General features: G+C 38.7%; 2 protein-coding genes across 4 annotated transcripts in view; one reads left to right on the top strand and one right to left on the bottom strand.

The window, feature by feature from the left end:
* Positions 1–5,188: 5,188 nt before the first annotated feature.
* LOC116672441 (gastrin-releasing peptide receptor) lies at positions 5,189–13,195 on the bottom strand. Its single transcript, XM_032504342.1, has 4 exons — positions 12,825–13,195; positions 8,885–9,236; positions 7,107–7,220; positions 5,189–6,417 (listed from the first exon to the last, which is right to left on the bottom strand). Exons 1-4 carry the CDS (start codon positions 13,193–13,195, stop codon positions 6,136–6,138), a joined length of 1,119 nt encoding a protein of 372 aa, XP_032360233.1. The 3' UTR covers positions 5,189–6,135.
* A 9,280-nt stretch (positions 13,196–22,475) lies between these two features.
* Positions 22,476–23,972, top strand: part of gpa33a (glycoprotein A33 (transmembrane), paralog a) — an 8,410-nt gene continuing 6,913 nt past the window's right edge. For 2 of the 3 annotated variants that reach the window (XM_032501912.1, XM_032501739.1), the window contains exon 1: positions 22,476–22,698. In XM_032501912.1, coding sequence (XP_032357803.1) covers positions 22,659–22,698 — 40 coding nt within the window. In that variant the 5' untranslated portion in view covers positions 22,476–22,658. The remainder of the gene's footprint in view (positions 22,699–23,972) is intronic. The other variant, XM_032501822.1, reaches the window with a different exon arrangement.

Genomic DNA, 23,972 nt, shown 5'->3' with positions numbered 1-23,972 from the left:
TCTGAAATGTGCTATATGATTAAAGTTGCCTTGTCTAGTAGTTAATAAAAAGCGGTTTGAACATCTTGGAAATCAAATAAAATTGAAATAAAGGCTGATGGATGGATTTAGTGCATGCATAAGTGAACAAATGAATCCTTTACAATGTCAAAGCCACAAGACATACACAAGACTAAGATATGACCTTATATACTTTATATTATATACAATATATACATATCAAATGAAAACGAAAACAAGACTATAGGGTTGTAAATTTATTTTGTCTGTTGTTTTATCTGTTGCTCTAAATTTGTTTGTCTGGCAATTTTAAAGGTTTGACACAAAGAAATAAGACTTGCTTTGTTACAAAATGAGATGCTATAAACAAGCCCCCATTTCTTCAATAATGTCGGTTCTCATCCTGAAAACGGCTGTATAGGGATTGTGCAAGCCACTCATAACTCATATTTATGTTTGCTGTTAAGCGGCAAAATTTTGTGGCTGTAGTAACAAACACAGGACCGGACTCCGGTGTTCGTGTTCTATAAAACCAGAAGTTAACTGTGACTTTTATAAATTAACAGTTTTACGGATCTTAGTCAGAGTTGCAATGATGTCTTACATGTCACAATACGTCCTTATTTTTAAAGTTTTACCTAATGAATTACATGCCCATCTCGGATGTTTTAATAAACCTAATCAGAGACCGTTTACAACCAGGTCCCCAGGAATCACACTCAGCCTTGCAGCCATTCATTTCCAGTGGCCACCCACGGTGTTGCAGGTTTAAAAAAAAGAAGAAGCCATTTAGCTATTATAGGCTATTATACATTACTTTTCATCCTTGCACATGATGTTCATGACACTTAAAAATAATGCCACGCCCACTTAGGAGACTGGAAGTGTACCGTTTGGAGCACCATGAAATGCCCTATCTTTAGTTACAAACAGTATTTTCCCTAACTAAGTATTTGTGTTGCCTAAAGTAGTAAAAACTAAACTAGTTTCATTTTCACAACGTTAACTACATGCTTAAAAGTGTGACCTTAAATGAAACTGTCACTTGTTAAACTGCCATTGTGGTCATGTGTTACACCACAAAATGGCCACTACGACTGTGTCACGTACATGTTATTATTATACATATACCATGACTATACTATGTCTATAGTATCACAGTGTTGTATGAAACACTTATATAGGTCACTTTAAGAGTCTTTGGAAATCGACCTCTTCTGTTGTTTAGTTGCGTGGTGCAACAATTATTGATTCTGCATGAATTTCCCAGGAGGCAAAATTGACATCAACTGTGGAATAAACATGGTGACATTTAAGTCCTCTGACGTCATTGGATAGTTCCGACACTTTGGTTGAACATGGTGAGGAGCAACCTTATATGGATCAATACACTGCTGAGTGACCAGATAAAACATCCAGACACAACACTGACCTTTAGAATAACGGAGTTATTATCAGGAGGACTGGAAGTGTTTTTACTTTTAATTACTTTCCTCCTCAAGGCCCTTTCTATACAGAGATGCTTAAAAGGAAAACTTTTGTGGCCGGGTTGTCTTAGTTGGTAGAGCAGGCGCACATAATATACTAAAAAGCTTTATGCCATGACAAAGGTCAAGGGTTTGAATCCTATTTGTGACGATTCCCTGCATATCTTCCCCCTTTCTCGCCTAACTGTATTGTCATATTAAAGGTGGAAAAGCCCCAAAAAATAATCTTAAGAAAGAGGGAAACTTTCCAGGCTGTTTCAAGGATGGGATTGAAGCATTTAAAGGAGATTCACACCATCAATGAGCAACCCAGTCTCTTCCTGAAAATGTAACAGCCTTACAAAACAGCATGGCGAGAAAAAATGTAAGGTTGTTACATTATTTTGAAGCTGTAGCATTGTAAGATCTCTGAGAAGGACCAAACCATACCAGCAAGGTAACTACCATTTAATAAATTTCTGAGCAAGGGGTACTTCTTTTGTAAACAAGTTGTTTCACATTTTTATGTTTGTTTATACAGAACGTAATCAATATGTTCTTTTGCAACTGATCCACAAATACACCATTTTCTTGTGTTTGCACTATAGCTTCTTTGCTAGCAAGCTAGCTAAGATACTTGACAGTAGTAGCTAGCTGCTGTTATTAGCAACTCACTGTATGCATTAAATTAATTGGACATTTTTGCATTGATAGCATCCAATTAACGTTTTAAACAACCCTAGTTAATTAAACATTAAGTTAGGTTACCTGTTTTTTATGTTTTTTTATGTAGAAACCCACCTTAGTGTGACCTAGCATTTCTTGATATCTGGTACCATAGGGCAGCTAGCTAGCGCTATCAGCAATCTTGTAGCCATGAGAAGAATTACCCTAAATTCATTCTAAGCAAGATTAAATCATGAGGTTTACAGGAATGCATGCATTCAGATTAATTTATGAACTCAGTTCTTGAGTTAATATGTGTTTTAACTGTTATAAATATAATATATATATATATAATACACACACACACACACACACACACACACACACACACACACACACACACACACACACACACACTGATGCCTTTCTTGAGGATGTCCACTCTGCCATATTCCAATGGGGGTTTTCAATATGAATAAAATGTGTCTGAGAGTGAATCCCACCTTACAATATACAGGCTTCATATCCCTTTATCAAGTTCTTCAAAAAAGAGAGAGAGAGAAAAGAAAAACATATGTACTCACGCAACTGTAAACAACACAGATATGCTGTTTTATCGCTTTAAAAATATGGTTAAGGGTATGTTTTGATTTGATCTAATAAAGTTTTAAAGCTACACTTAGTAACAAAATGAATGATGAATGTAAATTGCACCTTTTTTAAATTTGTTTTGGTTTTTTTGTTATAATTATACTATTTAAAACAAAAACAACAATCAATATTAACAAATTGATTTATAACTATTGGGATTAGGATCTTGTTTCATTATTACATTACAGAACATTTCATATTTATGTAGTTTTGGGATTGAGTTGTAATTTTAAATGTTGGGACTTTAAAGGGACTACTGTTAAACCTAAATATATAAATAAAACAGCGGGCTGGAATTGCCTCCACATGGCTCTCACAGACCGTTGCCCAATACATGAAATACCTTTTTTTCATGGCCACTTGCACTAATGTGCAAGCGCGGCCGGACCACCTAAAACAAAAAACTGAGAGCTCAGGTTACACCTCCCACAGAGGGAGTGTGGCTTAATTCTCTGTTCAGGATGACATTACTCCACCATATTTTTACGCAGCAAACATTTGTTTGTTACTATATCAATGTACGGAATGTTGAGTACAGCCCCTTTCTTAAATTACTGCCTGTACAATATGTTGAACTTTAAAATAAAAATATAGTCTAGTACTAATCAAAGATATTGGGAAGTCCCTCTCCTTCCCTTGGATGTTTGCCCTTTACTTGGAAGCGTATGCACAGTTTGGCACAACGCAGTCCTAACATTTTTTAGGATCAAACACAAAATATTCTTCAAAGCAGAATACATTTCAACTTGGCTGATTACATTATTGTACTAATTAGACATATTTGCTGTAGATGCAAGTATGACAGGTTGCCTTGCAGAATTCCTATAAAGTCCTGCATTCTCCTGCAGACTTTTAAAGGATTAAAACAACACCAAAGATTCTTTTGTACCTTAAAATAATGTTTCCAAAATTGTTTCAGTGGTTCATTAACTGTGCCGCAAAAGGGTGAGCGGCACTTCTGCATTCCATTTGCGGCCCTCTATCGGCTATGAGCCCAAGTTTGCCAGATCGGGTAGTGGATCTGTAGTTCGAATGAGACAATTCTACTTCAGACCTGTAGGGGGACCAAAGAGGAAAAGTTCTGTGGTGTTGCTTTAAGAAGTGACATTTGCATTTCTCTGCAGAATTCCTGTAAGACTCTTTGAAATGGATTTTTAAACATACTGTATGTGCTAATGTGCTTTTATTAGTATTGCTTTGAGTTTCTTTCATTCCTTGAATTAAACATATAATGACTAATCCCTATTTGCATTCCAGAGTTTCCACCGAATGAGCCTGACTATAAAGATGACATGTAAGTAGATGGTTGAGACCATGCAGGACAGAAATTTGGCAAGGCACTTACACCACAATCAAACAAACGCTATCCAGACTGAATTATACACCCACTCATCACAACCTGGGCATGATCCTCTGCCTCTGTGAAACACCAAATTAGGACATTGTACTGTGACATGGTGACTGTAAATCTAGCATGTGACAGTGCGGAATAATCACGTCCAGTGAAAACAGTGGTGCAGAAACTATGTGGTTTATACACGGTCAACAGGACTAGCACTCTAAACATAACCAAATTACAAAGACGCACATGTGGATCCACTTTCATTATGTAGAAAGAGATGTAGTGCACACTTATATGACTGCAATTTATATTGATTCATATTATTTTCTTTCATTGGAAAGAGAAATGCAGAGTGCAATATTTTTAAGATAAACACCATCACTTTCATTTCCTTAAGAACTACGCGTAAATTGCGTTAACACACACAACCACACAAATATAAACACACATAGTAATCCAACACCAAATAGGATTTCTAAAACATGCATTTATATTCACTGTTAATTTTCACACCGCATTCACTTCACCTCACTTCACTTCACTTCACAGCTCAATAAACATTCATGACTAACATTTAATATACATCTCTGAAGGTACACTTACAATTTCACAGTTATTATCACAGCATAAGACACTTTGAAATATTATACAAATACAGTAACAGATTAATATCCCAGAATATAAAAACATAACACCTTCAATGTTACAATGTTAGTGGAGCAGGTGGCCCAGATCTTAGGGGGCTACGCCTATACTCTTAAAATCTGAAGTTACAACTCGTAACTATCGTTCTATTCCGTATCCACCCTCTCCGTGTTGTAAGCCTGCGTGATAGCCTCGCACAGCCAGTAAGACAGACACTGTTTTGAAAAGGCCGCTCCTTCTGAGTGTTCCCTATAGTAGACAAACAGCTGACGTGTGTGCCTGATGTCTACAGAGCATAAAATGTACTGTGATAACACATGCAATGAAAAGCCTCCTCTATGTTGTTGTCATGTGGCGGGGGGGAAAAAAAACCTACAAAGGAAAAACACCCCCAACCAAAAGGAATTTGTTAGAAATTTTGGTGTGAATGAGGGGTTTGGCTGTAAGGTGTCTGTGCTCCTGTCCCCTCTAATGGAAAGGCAGGACGCAAAACTGGTGAAAAATATGAAAAAAATAAAATAGGAATGGCTGTGTCTCTGTGATCCTATTCTGTCCTATTCATGAGAGCCTACTTGTGGACATTGCGCCATCATCACGTGATGTCGTAGGGGGGCAAGGCATAATTTCCTATCCTGGACTGGGACACGGTTTGATAAAGTACTTATTTGACTTTAACTTATCATTGCATAAGTGCTTAGAGCAGCTTTAACACTCAACCTCAAAACCTTAGGGACTCGAAGCATGTAACATGACTGATTTTAACATTTACCAAACACCACCATCTTTCTCTAACTTTTGTTGCCTAAATCCAAACACACGTGACTCAGGATGCAAACGCCACTTCACGGTGTCCTTATGACAGCTATGTGATACAAAGATGTTACACCTTCTGCTTTGTAAAAACAGATGCTTGTGAATATAATCCGGGCAGCAAGATGTAATCGAAAAAACAAATTTGTATTTAAAATGTGATGTATTTTCTAGGGAACCAGCTTGGACAATGTCCAGATCCAGTGTTTTTAGAGTTAGATGCTCAATACTAATGCTACTTTGATGAACATTCTTGTAATTATGGCAAAAATAGTAATAATAATAACGTTTCTCTCAAGTCCCCAGACTTCATAGAATTGCAATATTTTTACTCCTTTGGGTACAATCATCCAATTATACAGTATATCTTTATGCAAGGCTCCTATGCATAAAATGTTTTGTGAAAACGTGTAAAGTACGAGTCAATGACTCGAAAGCAAAAAAACAGAATGCACTGAGTTTTTTTTTAAAATAATGCTCACACAGCTTGTAAAATAAATAATCCAATATTAGTGAAGAAATTGTACAAACAACTATTAAATGATATAAATAAGTTTACACACAATCCTCCTGATAGATCCGCCTGCCATTGATAATGCTTAGACTCGCCACAGAGTGATGTGTGCTGCGGACAGACGTCACATGTGTGTTAAAATAAGTCGGGCTCTGCAAGGAGCATTTGAGGATCACACGACAGCAACAACACAGCTGCTGGTTGAACTGCTTCTGGAAGGTCTCGCTCAACAGGTAAAGGGCGAAGGGGTTGAGACAAGAGTTGGTGAAGGCCAGGATACGAGCTACGACGCTGCACACAAAGTGAAAAAGTGAAGTGTCCACCTGGCGGGGAAGAGACAAGGTTGGGTTTACAAGATGGACAGACAGACATTAGAGGTGTGCCTATACTCTAATTCATAATTTGGAGATGCTCTCCAAACAGATCAATAATACAAACAGAATCTGAATTTATGTCCCAATGAGCTATTATGGGTTTTTTTTGTCAATGACTTTCAATTTTTTTTTATCAGACACTCAAAACCAAAACTCATATAGACTTGTTTCCATTATACAAACACACTATATCAAGTTTTTAAAGAAAAAAATCCTGCACTATGGCAGAGTGAAATTCTGTATTTCTCAATAATAAAGCCTCCCTTTGGACTATCCATTTCCAACTTGACTATTAATTACAGCTAAAAATTGTAATTGTTAAATTAATTTGGTTACATGGTTAAAATATGTTAGAAATGTTTTTATTTTTTAGGGAGACAAACTTATCCATATACGTACAAGGAATACAAATGGCTGCAGAGAACAATTTTAAACAGTAAATAAATCAGTTTTTTTTCTAACAAATTCCAGTATACTGTTGCACAGCCGACTTCCAATACTGTATAACTATGAATAAAGATCCAAAACAAATATTTTTGGTGAAATAAACAAATAAGGATAGCAACTGTGTGTTACACTCCGAGACGGATGGAAAGAAATAAACATATTGGACATTTAGAGAAGTGCTTTTTGTGTACCTGTGAGTAGTGATAGGAGCGGTATAAGTAGATTACGTGACAGGGAAGCCAGCATACCGCAAAGAGACCAACAAACACCAGCACTGTTTTGGCCAATCGCTTCCTTGATTCAACCTGTTGGGTGTAGGAAATGTAGTTTTCAAAACCATTATGTAAATCTTAGTGTTTGATTCACATTTTAAAAAATACATGTTTTAGTGTATTTGGTGTTAGAAAGAAATCTGTGAGGCGTTATTATGGAACGCCCCACGCAACTCCTAGGCAAGACCCGCCCTTCAATGGCATTCACAAACTACTATTGGTTAGGCGTCCATACTTACGCAAGGTAATGTATTCCAATTTAGAGTATGTATATATTGTGTATATATTAGTGTGTATATTTCTGTTTTGGTTGATATATATGTGTAAGCACAGTGTAAGTAATGATGCTCCAAAGACAAATTCCTCGTATGTGTACTCATACCTGGTGAATTAAGCTGATTCTGATTCTGATTCTGATTCTGATTCTGATTCTGATTTGTTCAGGTCCTATCCCCTGACAAATCGGCTAGCCTAACTTATTCCTGCGCTTCTCTTTTCATGGGGCTCGTTTACAATACAACCGCCTGCCATTCTGCTGCTCTTTAGCCCCCCTGCACATTCTCCAAATACATGAAGACGCCACTTCAGCCAGAGTCCTGTTTTATCTGGATGATCTGATCATTATGGCTTTTTGAAGGGGGTTGGACAGAAACCTGTTGTGCGCTCTCTCACACCCCACTGGGACTTAGGCCTGGTGCTCTGAGCTCTGGGGAATCCTCCTTTCAAGCCTCTGTCACAAGCCTCTTTCAGGATGCTGTCACTGAAAACAGTGCTTCTCTCGCCTTGACGTTAGCCACGAGGGCGAGTGATTTATGCGCGCTGTCAGTTTCACCTTTCTGCCTCTCCATTAAGGAGGACGGGAACGTGGCCAATTTACAGCCAAACCCTTCTTTTACACCAAAAGTTTAACCAGCTCCCTTTGGTCAAGGATGTTCTCCCTCAAGGGTTTTTCCCCCCTGCCTCATAGCAACAACGTCTCATCAATTCTGGCCGGTACGCGCGTTATCGCAATGTGTTTTACGTACGGCAGATATTAGACGAACACAGCAGCTGTTTGTTCACTACAGAGAGCAATCCCAGAGCACTTTAAAGGAGCGGCTGTCCCACTGGCTGTGGGAGGCTATCACCCAAGCCTATAGCACGGAGGGAGCCAAACCCCCTCAGGGCAATCCGGGCACACTCCACAAGAGCGCAATCAGCGTACATGGCCCTTTTTAGGAGCATGGCGGTGGCTGATATTTGTGCAGCGGCCTCCTGGGCATCCCTGTGCTTGTTCATCCGCTTTTATCTGCGCGATATGTCCGAGTCCTCCATGACTCACTCGGTCCTATCCACAATCATCGACAAATTCGGGGGTTGTGAGGAATGCGAGTGTTCTGCAGTCATTAATCATGATCATATAAAGGCCTTGCAATCAGTATTATGCCAATGCATAATCATGAGCGTTTTTGATCAAAATAATCTATTATTTAAAACCTTATACTGGTTCAGTGTGAATAGGAAGTGCAATTAGTCTATGTTCTGCTTGTGGACCTTGACCCAATAGTGCTCTTAGAGGGTTACATCTATACTAATAGAATCTGTAGTTAAAATATGTAACTATTGTAAATGTAGCAATAAAACAATGGCCGCATGACCTGAGTATGTCCCAAATCTGGCAACGGCCCTGATAATCTGACTTTAGCTTGAATACTGGCCTGTCGTCTTGCATGCACGTTCCCCTCCACAGGCAGGTTTGAGGCGCTCCTCGTCAGGCTGCGGGCAATGAAGGTGTAGTACACGGATATGACCAGCAGTGGAATGACATAGAAAATGAGGAAGAAAGCCATTGAGTGGATCTTAGGGTGCAGTTCCCCAGATGTGGGATAAGGAGCGCAGGTGACAAAACTCTCATTAGTGGAGGTGACGTTGAAGGTATGGAGGTCAGAGAATACAGCCTCGGGGATAGCCAGGATCAGGGAGAATAGCCAGATGAGCGCCGCCCGCAGGACAATGCTGGTAGTGGTGCTTGATGTTTGGATTTCCAGAGGCTTCACGATGGCCCTGTACCTGAAAGATAGATAGATAGATAGATAGATAGATAGATAGATAGATAGATAGATAGATAGATAGATAGATAGATAGATAGATTATCAGTAGGTTACACATCTTACTGTGAAAAGCCCCATTGACTCTCACACCAGCAAATGTTAAAAAGTACCATAAAAAGTGGTCCCTTTTTAACACTTGACACATTAAATGGTAACTCATGTCATCACTTGTAGTGTGGCAACATGCATTTAACACTTAAACCAGTGTTCACTAATTTCTTGTCTACTTGGGGGCAGCAAAAACCAGATGAAAACATAACATTGACATATTATCACCAGTTTAGATGACAAGGTGAATGTGATAGCAAACATTTGCATACATTTTAAATTGTCTCTGGTGAATGTTAGTCAAAGGTCCTAAGACATGCTGTTTTTTGGATGCTTTCATATAGACCTTAGTCAGGACCCCCCATCTAAGGGTTGTCCCCTCCCAAAATATAATTTAAACCATGCAGTGTATTGTAAATAACATAATGATGCATTCTTAAAATATCTGTGTAAGTAGTAAAAGAATCCAAACCCCAAAAAATGCTTTTTAAGTTTAGAAACATTTATAGTCCCCCCTCCTTGTCTCACAGTGGTTTGGTCCACTGCTCGCTTTAAACACAAATCCAGCTGGCCACAGGAGAGAATGAGAAAACATAGAAATACGTGTGTGAACTGATATTTGGGTTAATATTGAAGATCTACAGGTTGTGTTTTGCTCAATATGATGTTGAGTGGCAGATCAGTATGTTCGCTGCAGTTAAATTTAGATATCCTCTGTCCTAGAGGAAACCTAATATTTATGTGGAGGACACAAGATCATTTTCAAATTATAATATGACCGTGTGGTGAACCTATGAACCTAACTCATCTGACTTTAAAGATTTGTATATAAAATGACAGACAGAGAAAAACTGACATAAAATCCTTTTTCAGTACACCAAAACATCAAGTAAGTAGGCCTACAATAAGTCCTCATATCAAGACTATTTGGTAACATCTTTGTAAGAAGGGTCTGGATTTAGACATGTTTTCTTACAACTGAACTGCACCACACAACACAGGCTACTTTTCCTCCACTACATTTTTTATTAGAGAGAAATAGTTGTTTTTACTTGAGTAAATAAGGATGCAATGGTTTTATTCTCAACTTTAACTTTGATTGTTGCTTGTGTAGTTATTCAAATTAATTGGTATAAAGCAGTTTTTTTTTCCAATGCTGACACATTTTTGTCTATTAATAATCATGTTCCTCTTTGCAAATCTGTAAAAGTTTATCTGCAACTGACATCAATCATCAAGATGATGACATTGTTGGAAAGTGTAAGTCACACCTAATTTAAATGTGTGATGACCATGGTGATAAGCAGGTGAAGTCAGTCAATCTACAGTAACTCGCTCACCTCTCTAGCAGCCATGTCCAGCACCTTCCTGTTGCTGCAGCATACAATTAGAATTATTGAACACCAATTAAGAGTGTCCAACCAAATGTGAAGTTGAACCCTCTGAGACCTGGGTCTGATTTCCTTTGCACCTACTCCCATTACTTTATGTGATGCAAGTTGCAGATACTTTTAGTTGACAAGTACAGTGGCAAGCGTATGATAATTGCAAGATTTCTTTCTTTGGACGAGTGGCTGTAAAGACAAACCTTAAAAGCAAGTGTTTGCTCATGATCATTCAATTCTGTTTTTATTAAGTTTTTATTAGAACCTGTGACTAAAATAGAAGGCCAGGGATTCATTATGGCAGATAATGATAAAGAGAGCTATTGTTTGCAGTTGTAGAAATTTTGAAGAAATGTCGGATCGCTAACCATCCAGCAAATACTGCAACCCACTATCATTCCAAAATATGACAAAGACTGCAATGTGAAATGCAAAGAAATGTGATTTGCATCAAAAAGCTTCAGCATGACTATTTTCTGTGTTTTAGTTTCTTATTTGTTGGTTGGTGAGTTATTGGAACCTGAACTCAGCGGGTTTCATAAGTTGAATGGCAAGCTTCTACTACTTGTGACGAGTAAACTGAACTTTAAACGAATGGTTCAACATTTTGGGAACTACAGTTATTCTTGTTGAGATTAAGATGAGAAGACTCACACCCCCTAACCCTCATAACTGCTTCTTATATGAAGCTAAAACCAGCTGCCGGCTAAGCTTAGCAAAAAGAGTGGAAACAGAGGGAAACAGCTTGATTGGTTCTATCCAAAGGTTACAAAATCGCCTACTAACATCTCTAAAGATCACTTATCAACACATCACTTAATTAACAAAGAAGTGAAGGATATTGTTATGCTTCTCATCTAACTCTCGGCAAGAATAAGTGTATATATTTCCCGAAATCTCAAACTTTTCTAAAATAGCTTCTGCAGGAGGAATCAAGGGTCAAATTTGATTATAGCATGTTCACAGATTCCAGATAGCTGCACCTACAAGTATGTCTATGACAAGTTTGCAGTTTGTATGCATACTTGAAGCATAATACAAATGTATATACTTTATTTTATAGATGCAGCTGATTTGTCACTAAATTACTGCCATTATTATTATTATTATTTGGCGGCACAGTTTTACAGGGTAATGGTAAAGTGAAAGAAGCAGCATGTATGAAAATAAGCCGGACCTGCAAACAACGTCAACAGACTCACATTTGCACAAGTGCTATTACAGCATGACAATAATAAGCCAAGTGACTTCCATAATGTAAATGGCAATCACAGAGGGCTAATTTAACCTATGAATGTTAATCTTGCAGCTCAACAAATATGTGTATCTAATGGCCATGGGACTCTAGGGATCAGTTATTTGACTTAAACATTGTTATTAGTTACACAAAACTTAAGGACAAAGATCAATTAACTCACCAAATTATGTTTTTCACAATATTCTTTCCATCTCCTTTCTCTCATAAGGTTATTTGTTCATAGCAGCAGAACTGCCCGACAGTGAGGGAGGATACGGATTGGGCAAGAAAAAATAACTGTATAATAAATAAGTGGTCTGATGTGGGAAAAATAAATAGAGGAAGAACAGAAAACGTGTGCGTGCACATGTTTTTTGTTCTTTTGTAAGTGCCTAAAACAATATTTCCCATAAGAAGTTATTGTCTGACTATTGATCCAGATTTTTCTCTCTCCGGGTTTAAACGTATGATTACTGTGCTATATTCATGCATCATCAAGCATATTTTATGTGAAACTTACACTGTGACAGTGAAACTCTTTTGTCACCTAAACAAGCAAAAGTCATCTTTTCAGACGTTGGAAATTACAAAACTGGCAGCAGTATATTGATTTCTTTAGCAATTGATTAGGCTTATGTATCATCTTATGTATGATGGTACACGTCAGCAGCCTTAAACAGAAGCAGCTCTGTAGTGCGTAATATTCAATACATGCTTACATATTTGATTTTATTATAATATTAAAACATTTAGTTTGCACATGTGGCCTGTTACGACAAAAAACAAGAGGACATTTGCATAATGTGGCTGCCGTGTGGCGGTTTTAAAGTATTTATAGAGTCAAAGAAATATGCGATAAACAGAAACCGTAGCCTACCTGTCAGCGGAAAGGGCCGTGAGAGTAAACACAGACACCCCAACCGAGGTGAGCTGAATGAAGGGGATGACTTTACAGCCCACTCTCCCGAACAGCCACTCCTCTGACAGGTAGCGGCTGGCATCCACCGGAGCGCAGGTCACCAGCAGTAAAACATCCCCGAGCGCAAGACTCGACATGAAGAGATTCGGCACATTGCGGATGGATTTGGCAGAGCAAAACGTCTTGATGAGCGTGATGTTGCCAATAAGCCCCAAAACGCTTATTACACCGTAAATTGAAGCGATGATCACACCGGTGAACCACATCGTCCGTGCCGTTCCTTGGAGAGCTGTGACGCTGCGCGACGCGTTTGGGTCCAGATGGTCCATCTCTCTCACCGTCACTCCAACTGACCGCTCAACAGATGTGTCAAACGGACAGGTCCTTTGTGGTTTCAGAAAAAAATATAATGTTGATAATGTAAGTCCAACTTTAGAGTTGAGTGTACGTCCTCCTCAGTGTTTGAAAGTGGGGGTCCGCTATTGGGGGGTGTCCCCCTCAGCGCTCCACGTACCACACGATGTGCCATCAAGATGTGCTAAATTCATATGTGTGTATGTGGTATTGAATTTTTGAAAAAAAGATAAGAACATTATAATACAGTTTTTCTCAATCGAGACTACTGATTGTCAAAGTTCTAGTAGTACAATCTTAAATTCAGCATAGCACTCTATGTGATCTGCAAAGAGTGATTACTCAATCAAAATAATTAACTAATTTTTCAAATATAAATAAATCCATCAATGAATACATCGCGGCCATGAAAACAAAAGGTTCCTTTATCATTGCTTGGACCAAGACAATCAACATGCAACGACATATTGTCAAATGTATTATTGATATTGTCCCCCTCACCATACCACCCCCTCTCTCATGCCCCTTCGTCTTGTACAGGCAGTCTCTTGCCCCTGTCTGTCTCCTGCATGCTCAATATTCCACAACTGTCAAATTCCATTATACCTTTGCAGTACACAGTAAATCTGTTTGAAAGCTGATTTGTTCTGAGTTTTACATAGCAGCTAAATTGGACAGCATTTGCGTTTTGTTGCTCTAAATTGAGAGGAAATTGAATTGTTCCCCATCTGGCCTACATCTATCCATTTGACAACTCTTGCAATAATACCACAAAAAACTTATGTACTGCATCTAATGTATGTGTGTAAGTATTGTATGTCAGAAAATGTTCAAAAGGGGCAAAAAACAAGATAAAAAATATAGATTAGATATCTAATCATAAGTTTTTTTTACCATCGTCATGTCTATCTATCTATCTATCTATCTATCTATCTATCTATCTATCTATCTATCTATCTGTCTGTCTATCCGTCTGTCTCTCTGTTTGTCTCTCTGTCTGTCTCTCTGTCTGTCTGTCTGTCTGTCTGTCTGTCTGTCTATAAAGGGCTTCAGTCTCTTTTGCAGCAGGATACTTTATTACAGTTAAATATTTAGTCACAAGTAGCTTTGAGGGAGGATCATGCACATAGGCTGGAATTACAGTACAGTAAATTAAGCAATTTGATTTACAGCAAAGATTAGGCTACATCAAAAATTATATTTTAACAACATGACTAAGTTCAATTCAAATTCAAAACATGCAGTTTCCCATAAAGTATGTTAGTTGAGAGCCGAGAGGAAATAAGGTCAGAATGCAAAAAATAAAAATATATAGTGCAATTTTGTCAGGGTCAAGAACAGGGTCATTGCAGTGTTACTTCTTATAATCTTGGAATTTAATGTATCTAAAACAAAACATGTTCCCATTGATGTGAGATTTGACAGAGATGATGTCATGGATGCTAAAGAGAGCTGAAATTCAAACTGTGTTTGGCAATCAATTACCATGGCATGTAAATCCAGAGATGGTTGCCAAGCGCGGGAGTGCACTTCTGAAATGTAATTGCAGTGCAGTTATTGTTAGTGGTTTCAGCGATCTATTATTGAATCATTTGACCTTTTAGCTTTAATGCCGGATGCACAGTATGACCGTGAAAGACAAAAATATTGGGAAAGTACTGTGAAAGTACAGTGGCCTTCATTCATGAGCCTAATACCAGTTTTTAGGCTGCCAAATAGGATACAATTACTGTAAATTAAACTGAGATGTCAAGGTTTCAATCTCTACCTCGGAAAAGTGCCGCTTCTTAGCCGTGTTATGTCATAAATAGTAGAGGGCGAGGCCTCAAAGCCAAGAATACATTGGGGCGTGATATTTAAATAACGATCGTTTCTAGCCGCTGCATTTATCAATGTGCGACCATTCTTACGCTCTTGGTGTGATACAAACGTTTCATGATTCCTATGCTCGTAAAGCCTGCCGTAAAAAGGATTTCTGCGTTCATATCTGCGCTGGTTTCTACATTAGGTTGATAAGTGAGGGCCCTAACCCTATGGAGATTGTCGGAGTGAAAAAGAAAGACTTCTTACCTGAGAAAATTGATGAGTTTATTGAGTCTATCAAAACACAGAGAGGGAATCAGAGCATTGTGGTGCTTTACCTGCTGTCAAAAGTAATCATTATGTTTATTTACTCTACTATCCTTCTGTATAGCTTCTTTATTCATGTCCATTGTTTTGTGTGCTTTTTGACTGGACCATAGGGCCATACAACCTCAAAACTCTGTTACTCTGTGACTTAGTAATGAAGTTCCACCATTTGTCAAAATGAGTGTGATGACATAAGTGGTGGTATTTCCCCATTGTTCAAATAAGGTTAAGTCAGTTAAATACTCGTAAAAAAAAAAAATAATAGTGCAGAATCAGGCTAACAACATTTCAGGCCAAAATGTGGCCTTCTTCAAATGTGAGGGCCGAAACGTTGTGTGCCTGATTTATGTTGTGCAGACTTCACGGTATTTGGACATTTACTTTTGTCCTACGCCACAGCAACTACATGTATGTGCACAGTATTGTCTTTTTTAATTTCCACATTGCCCATTACCCTTCAAACTGAAATAGCATGACACAGGCTTTTACCTCTGCTATTGCCCATCAATCAGCTGATGAACTTCCCTTAATACACAGTGGATGTTGTTGTTGTTGCTCTTGCTGCCCTCGTTTCAACCACTGCACGGGCTAGCAGCACAGGCAGAGTAGGCTACATGCAGATGTGCATATGCATGTGCCCTACTCTGCTTGGTACTCTTTTTTACAGCAACTTTTCCTGACTAGCCTTGGAGGATCAACCAGATGTATTGCCATTGGCAACCAATGATGTTCTAAAACAGTATAGCTTGTGGGGCAGAAAGGCAAAGAAGGCCTTCCAGGACCTGACAATCTGCAGGGTTAAAACAGGCAGGTGTTATTTTATTGTTCACATCAGTATTATGCTTAGCTTGGCTGATAAGGTTTTAATTTGACTTGTAACTTTGCTTCATTTTGACTTCTACTCTAACGGCCTTCCAGAAAAAAACTTTCCCTCGCTGAAGTTTTGCTTCAGTAAATTGAAATTCTTCTAAGTGATGTTCACAACAATAATTTTCGTAATAATCAAACTATCAATATTTGTGATCAGAAAAAAAACAGGGTTGTTTGTGAGGCAATTTGAGTTATATTTTTGCAGAAAGCATGGCCTTTCACAAGAACTGTCGGCCATCTTTTACACTGCTGCCATCCTCCTACCTCCTCCCCTCACAGGCGCTTCAGATCCCTGCACACAAAAACCACCTGACACAAGAACAGCTTCTTTCCCACTGCCATCACTCTCCTGAACTGTCTGACTATATGTTGGATTTTTTTCATAGTTTGGTTGATTCTGCAACTTACATCGGAAAAAATATATAATTTAACATGTTTTTAAATGTTAATTCAGACGAAACCATTGCCGTCTACGGCCGTGACTTTATGCTGCTCCTAAAAACAACTGAGAAAGACTGAACAAAAAATAAAATGCCCCCAAAAAGAAAATCCTTTTCTACAGATCACAAACTACAAGTAGTAAAATATGCAGCCGAAAACAGTAATCGAGCAGCAGAAAGAAAGTTTGGAGTGAGTCAGAAACTTGTGAGGGACTGGCAAAAAGGTTACTCTTACTGAAATGAAGAAAACAACGGAAGCAAATAGCAGGCTGAAAGCAAGATGGCCAGAGCTGGAGGAACGAGTCCACAGATCAGTGCTTGAACAACGTCCTGCCGGGAGAGGCTTGTCAAATGGTATAGTTACTTCTCCACACCCTGATAGCTGATCTGTGTGCTACTGTATAGTTGAATAACTGTTGTGTCAATGTGTTACGTAAACATGACGGGCACCTGCCGTACTTAACTTGTTGTTCTGTGTGCGCTAAATGTCTGTTCATGGTCCTGGATTTAGTGAAATACATTTCTAACCAAATGCAACTATAGTCCGGTGTTACTTATATGTGATTTCAATTACAGTACTTTATCATTCCAATGTGCATCTTGTACAACTACATTTGCACTACGATGTGTTTATATTAACAATAAAACTTATTCTGATTCTTGTATACATATTTTTGAACATTCCCTAATCGTTCCGGGAACCAAAAATTGTTATCTGGTACGACACTGTGTGTGACTTTGTGTCTTCCTTTAGAAAAAGCAATCACCGCGAAACTCGGTTATTTCTAAATAAATATACTGGATTGACAGGTTTTGATATTTCGTCATGTAAAAATCTAGGGAATTGAAACTAAGAACAGCAGGGAGATGGGGTATTTTGGTAGCCTACACATCCCTAAATAAAATGATGTTCCTTATTTATTGTGTATAGGCAGTCTTTTGCAATGTGTTCATCGCACATGTTTATATTGCAATAACGATGAAAATACAGTTTATCGACACTACTGAACATTGACATGTAGGCTTAATCTATATTCACATTATTGACACCACCACTGTATATCTCTGTGACAATTTGGCCATAATTAAGCACATTGACCTCACAGTTATACAGTAAAGGTTTGACCAAGTCTTGTTTTCTGACAACTATAGCTGGAAAACCATATGGCATTTCAACTTTTCTGTTTGTGCTATGTAACTAATATGTGTTGTCTGTAATATTGTAAGCTGCAATGGCCCTGGTAGGGATAAAATAATGATAAAAAAAGAAAAGAACTGAAGCTTTATTACAGAATGACAACTTGATAAGAGTATACCTCGCCTCACACCCAATGTGGGTTGCAATAGAATATAGCCCACTGTCACCCTTAATGGGATAGTGGGGTTTAGAAAATGGATTCATCAAAATGACCGCTGTTGCCAAAATTGATTTTGTGACATTACTAAGAGTCTATAACCATGCCAAGCCATGCTCTGTGAGCTGAGGTATGGCTGTGCTTTGAGCTGAATGCTGTTGTTAGAATGTTAAACTGCTCACTGTGTTGATGTTTAACAGGTAATGTGTGTGCTAAGTGTCTCAGTTTAGCATGCTAACATTTGCTAATTAGCACTAAACACAAAGTACAGATGAGGTTGATGAAAATGCAGCTGATGGAAAAGCAAAAATCTTAGACAAATTAACATTTTGATCAGAAGATGGCAGTAGATTACAGGTAAAGGAATCATCCACGTTGTTGCAATTCATCCTGAAGAGGACATGACTGTCTGAAGTATCCCTCCAAAGCTCTTACATGATTTAAAACTGCATGCTGAGAATCTGTGCTCAGTTCAGATCCAGTCATTTAAAACCATGTAGTCCAAACATGATTAAATGCATTAACCAGACAGTGAGTCAATTTGTACTCGTGTGAGGGCTGTGAGATTTGGTGTTTTCACTGGCTGACTTGTTGCGTTTACCTGATATTCTGCTTGGTCCACATTCTGTAATTACCCAGCATGTTCCTGTAGAAAGTAATGTCTCTATGGATCCTTCGCTGCCTCAGGATAATACAACTTCACAGGTACCAGATATGGAAAAGGGCTGACAGGTCATCAGCAGGCACTCAAGCCGAGAAATGATCCATGAAAGACCCCTTACAGGTTATGCAATTTACTTCAACAAAGACATTACAGATACAGAGAAACAATGATGAAAAGTATCCAGCAGGGTGTAATACGCCACAGTGAGAGACATCCAACATCCGTAATCCCTGTTTGTCTCTGTGGTTTGGCAAGAAATTCCAGGCCATGTACATGCCTTAATTGTATGAGATAAGAAATAAAAGGTGGGGTCCCGAGTCATTATGTGGAGGCGAGATTAGACTGCCAGGAGCACAAGAGTCAAAAATTGGATTAAGTGTAGAAGGAGGGGATGAGAAACAGAAAAAAAAAAACCTGGAGGTGAGAAGGTGGGCTGGGTAAACTACAAATTGTATACACACAACATATTTACAACAATAAAAAAGGACTTCCTTCCGTTGACACAGTGAGCTGCTCACTCCTCTCCCTTTCCATTTGTGTGCCTCCCTTTCCAGAAATGCCTGTTACTAAGCTAACTCTGGGGTCCAGAGTCCTTAAGTTTTTTTTCCCCCAGCATATTTTCTTGGATTAGGAAGGCACCAAGATCTTGATTGCAGCTGTCGCCGTGGTCCTGCTGCACTACACCCTGCTATGGTGTACGGTGCCCTGCAGCGTCTTGCTATGTCCAGCTATGCCCTGTTGTGCCACGCTACATACTGTAACGCCCTGCAGCACCCTGCTATGACATGAACTACTACTACTACTACCATTTTTTACCTGTTCATCACGTCCTCAACCAGCACGGCCAGACACCGCTTGTAATAAAGCCTGGGTCTGGCTGGGGTTTCTTCCTAAAAGGGAGTTTTTCCTCGCCACTGTCACACCATGCTTGCTCTTGGGGGAATTGTTGGGACTTTATAAATTATTTATATTCAATTTATAAATTGAGTGTGGTCTGGACCTACTCTATCTGTAAAGTGTTTCGAGATAACTCTTGTTATGAATTTATAATATAAATAAAATTGAGTTGAATTGAACAATACTGTATATACTGTAGATTAGATAATACTTTATTCCCACAATTGGAAAGTTCTCTTGTTACAGCAGTGGTTTTAGGCCACCAACAGACATTGTGCAAAAAGTACTGAATGAATGTAAAGTTTCATTATATAAAATGTATTGTAAAGTAAAGTGAGGTGGCCATAGTATGAAAAATATTGCAATGTAAGTTAGTAAGTGATGTGAAATTAGAATGAATAATATGTAATTAAATAATACAGCAAAAGTAAGTTACCATAATATAAATGATATTGAAGTGTAACATAATATAAATAATACTGAAAAAGTACGAGTAATTACATTACTCGTAATGTAAAAATGTAGATACAGATGATATAAATATACATAGAGCCAATGTGTGGGTGGATAATTGAAACAGGAACAGAAACTACACATTAACAGGTAGTGCAGTTGTTATAGAGTCTGACACCATGGGTGTGTGTCATGTAGGGGGTGAGAGCTAACATCCTCCTCTCCCCCACTTTCTCTATGGAGTCCAGAGGACAGTCCAGGACAGAGCTCGCTCTCCTGATCAGTCTATTGAGTTGCCCCCCCCCCAAGCAGACCACAGCATAAAGGATGGCAGAGGCTACCACAGAGTCATAAAAAGTCCTGAGGAGAGTCCTGCACACTCCAAAGGACCTGAGTCTCTCCAGCAGATGGAGGCGACTCTGCCCCTTCTTGCAGAGTGCTTGGGTGTTATCAGTCCAGTTCAGTTTATTGTTTAGGTGAACACCCAGGAATTTGTAGCTCTTCACTACCTCAATGTCCGATCCCTGGATGCTCACCGGTGAGAAGTGGGATGTTTTCCTCCTAAAGTTGACAATTATCTCATTTGTCTTGCTGGTGTTAGGCTGAAGCTGGTTGAGCTCACACCACCTGACAAAGTCCCAGATAACCGTCTTGGATTCCAGATCGTTCCCCTCAGAAACACATCCAACAACGGCTGTGTCATCGGAGAACTTCTGGATGTAGCAGTGGGTGGTGTTGTGAGTGAAAAGGAAAGGGGAGAGCACCGTACCCTGAGGGGCAGAGGAGGGCGAGGGGGAAAAGTCAAATCTAATATACGAGAATTTCTTATCTGTTTGAAAGTTGGTCATATTTAATATTACACTTATTTGTGTCGTAAATTAGCTTTTACTTTTTTGAGTGTGGATTGATCAGAAAGTCAAACAACAAACTTTTACCACAACCTTTGGCCAAGAGGCATAACTTTATCAGTACAACCAACTGTATCAAACCTTACAGTTAAATAACACTATGATGATGACACACATTTCATTAAAGTGTCCCAGTAAACCATGGCAGTGTGACAGTGAGACACTAATATCAGGACCTTGAAACGGAAACCGCTAAAGGGAATGAAATCTTATTTTCACCTGTGTTTTTCTTACTGTGACATGTGAAAATGTCTATTGTGAAAAAGGCCTCTTCCGAAGGTTTCACAGTGGATTTAGTAATATTGTTTCTATGTATGATAATTAAGTACTAAAGTTGATGTATCATCAAGCGAGGAACACAACAGAATTCTTGCATAACCTTTCACCAGCTCTGGCCCTGCACAAATGTGGCCATCTGGTTTCTAGTGGTTTCAGCTGGCTAATATGGGAGACAAATACACAAACTATCATGCAAAACATCTTTAGTTGATCTGAATGTTAGAATTATTTCCAGAAATAACAGAATCTAACTGGGCGTGGTCAGAGTGTCCGTGTTCAATTCATCTTCTAATAATACAGTTATGAGATGGTCCTGGCAACCAAATTTATTTTTTTGAATGATTGAACAAATGAGATATTGTATTAAGTATAGAATTTTACCTTTGGACAGAACCAGGCAAGCCGTTTCCCCGTTTCCAGCCTTTGTGCTAAGCTAAGCTAACGCTGCTTGAATCCTTTTATTACAGACTGAGAGTGGTATTGAGCTTCTCATCTGACGCCCCACCAAAAAAAATAAAAATGTAATAATAAAATGTCAAATGATTCCTTTATTCACCTGAGATTTCTGTTGTATTCCTCTTCTGACTGAGGGCATATTTTTCATTTTATTTTTTTATTTTGAAAGTTAAGTTTGGGTGTATTTATAGGCTGGTCCCTTTTGTGTGCAGAATTCTGTACAGTCATTCACATCCAGTGAGCAATGCTGTAGTAGAACAAGGACTCAAGAGCTGAGCCAAACACAAAACATGAGGTCCTCAACATTAAAACTAATTAAAACTCCAATTGTTGAAGGCTGCTTGAAATTAGTTCCTGAAACACTAAGCTCTTTCGTTTCTCTATTTCTGTTTTGTTGCGTGTGTGTTTGCCTGTTTGCCTCCAGGTGGTAACTCACCTCCTCGTCAAACCAGTCTGACAGGACTAAACGCGATCACTTGTTCCAACAGCACACATCCTTTTTTATGCGGCACCATCCACACATTGTCAACTGTTCAATCCCTAAACACCTCTCCTCTGCCAGTTTTCGTAACATTAAGCATATTGTAAAAAAGATAATGAAAATATTAAATGGCACCTAATTCTGCTATGGTTTGGTGACACCATGAACTACAACTCGAGAATAAAATGTCAGATTAGATTTGGAAACAGCGTTCCTATGTCTCAAACAAGGAGGTTCTCTAAAAGCTCAGGTATAGAGAACAAGCTGTCACACGCCAGGTGGGCGAATGAAGAATGTTTTTGCGAAACGCAGGAGCTGCAGTGATTGGCTGGGAGCGCTGTCAGTCATCCAGACTCGGCGGGCGCACCCATCGGTCGCAATTTACAAGTCGCTCTGGGGTTTCGGTGCAAACACGCACCAGGTGGCTGGTTCCCTGTTTCATTTGAAAGAAAACTCAGACACAGAAGAATCAACGAGTCAGTTTAAGAAAATCAAAGTGTCGACGATGGAGAGGAGGATGTCTACCTTGACTCTGCTGCTTCTGGGTGAGTAGACCTCCTGTGACAAATGATATTCGCTTTTTTCTTTTTGCGCCTTAACTGCCACACCCGTTTACGCACCATCAGGTAGCCTAACAATCTGAATGTGAACAGGCCTAGACAACCTGCCTATACACGTAGTCTGTCTCATTGGTTATAAAAAAAAAAGAATGTAAGCAAAATGGAAATTTGGAAATCATTGAAGTTGTCATCAGAAAAATTGCACTTGACTAGACCATTATTGTTTTCCTTTACGCAACCGTAGCTTATGTAATGGTTTTGTTTTAAAACATAAGCAAATGAGATTTGCTTTAAAATTGAGTGTTATAATCATAAAATACTTAAAATAACACAGGTTTCAATTAACTTATTTTCACTTACTTTCTTGATTGCTTAAAGTATTTGGTCTATAAAATTCCCACTACATGATTCCAAAGCTCATTGCGACATCTTAAAATGTCTTGCTTTGTTCGACACACGGTACAAAAATCTAAAGCTATCCAAAGATAATCAGTTTATTGCCGTAGAAGGCTCTCAACACTTACACAGGTGTTTTAAGTTACTGGTGTGTGTGTGTGTGTGTGTGTGTGTGTGTGTGTGTGTGTGTGTGTGTGTGTGTGGTGGTGTGGTGTTGTGTGTGTGTGTGTGTGTGTGTGTGTGTGTGTGTGTGTGTGTGTGTGTGTGTGTGTGTGTGTGTGTGTGTGTGTGTGTGTGTGGGTAAAATAAATAAAAAGCCTACATTTAAAATGTTACTTAATTATTAAAGTAGTATCAGCAGAGATGACAAAAGTACTCCCTTCCAGTACTGTAGAAGTACAGATAATTTTGTTTAAAAAAATATTCTGGTAAAAGTAGAAGTACTGATTTAACTTCTTCACTCAAGTAAAAGTAACAAAGTACTGGCTTGGTAATTTACTTAAAGTATAAAATTAAAAGTAGCCTTGCGAATGACAACCATTATTTAGAGTGCAAGTTGATAAACTTAAGTGGACATGGAAAAAAGGCTCTTTATGCCATTGGCTATATTTTAAATGGATTTCTGCTAATAGGCCTGTAACGTAACATAACATATAGTGAATATGATTATTGTGACAGAGACTGGGACTCCAGGTTGATACGATTCTGACTGAGCAGCAAGAAATGAATTCAATTGTGATCCTGTGAGAATTCACAGATCCAGTTTCTCTTTTTTCATATTTCCCTTAACATTTATATACTAAAGGAATCTACATGTACAGTACGTGTGTGCTAAAATATGGCTTCTGGAAAGAAAATAAAGG

This window comes from Etheostoma spectabile, chromosome 1 (genome assembly GCF_008692095.1).
Source record: "Etheostoma spectabile isolate EspeVRDwgs_2016 chromosome 1, UIUC_Espe_1.0, whole genome shotgun sequence".
In the NCBI taxonomy this organism is placed as follows: Eukaryota; Metazoa; Chordata; class Actinopteri; order Perciformes; family Percidae; genus Etheostoma; species Etheostoma spectabile.
Note: the sequence above shows the minus strand (reverse complement) of the source record. Positions and strands in the feature narration are given on the sequence as shown.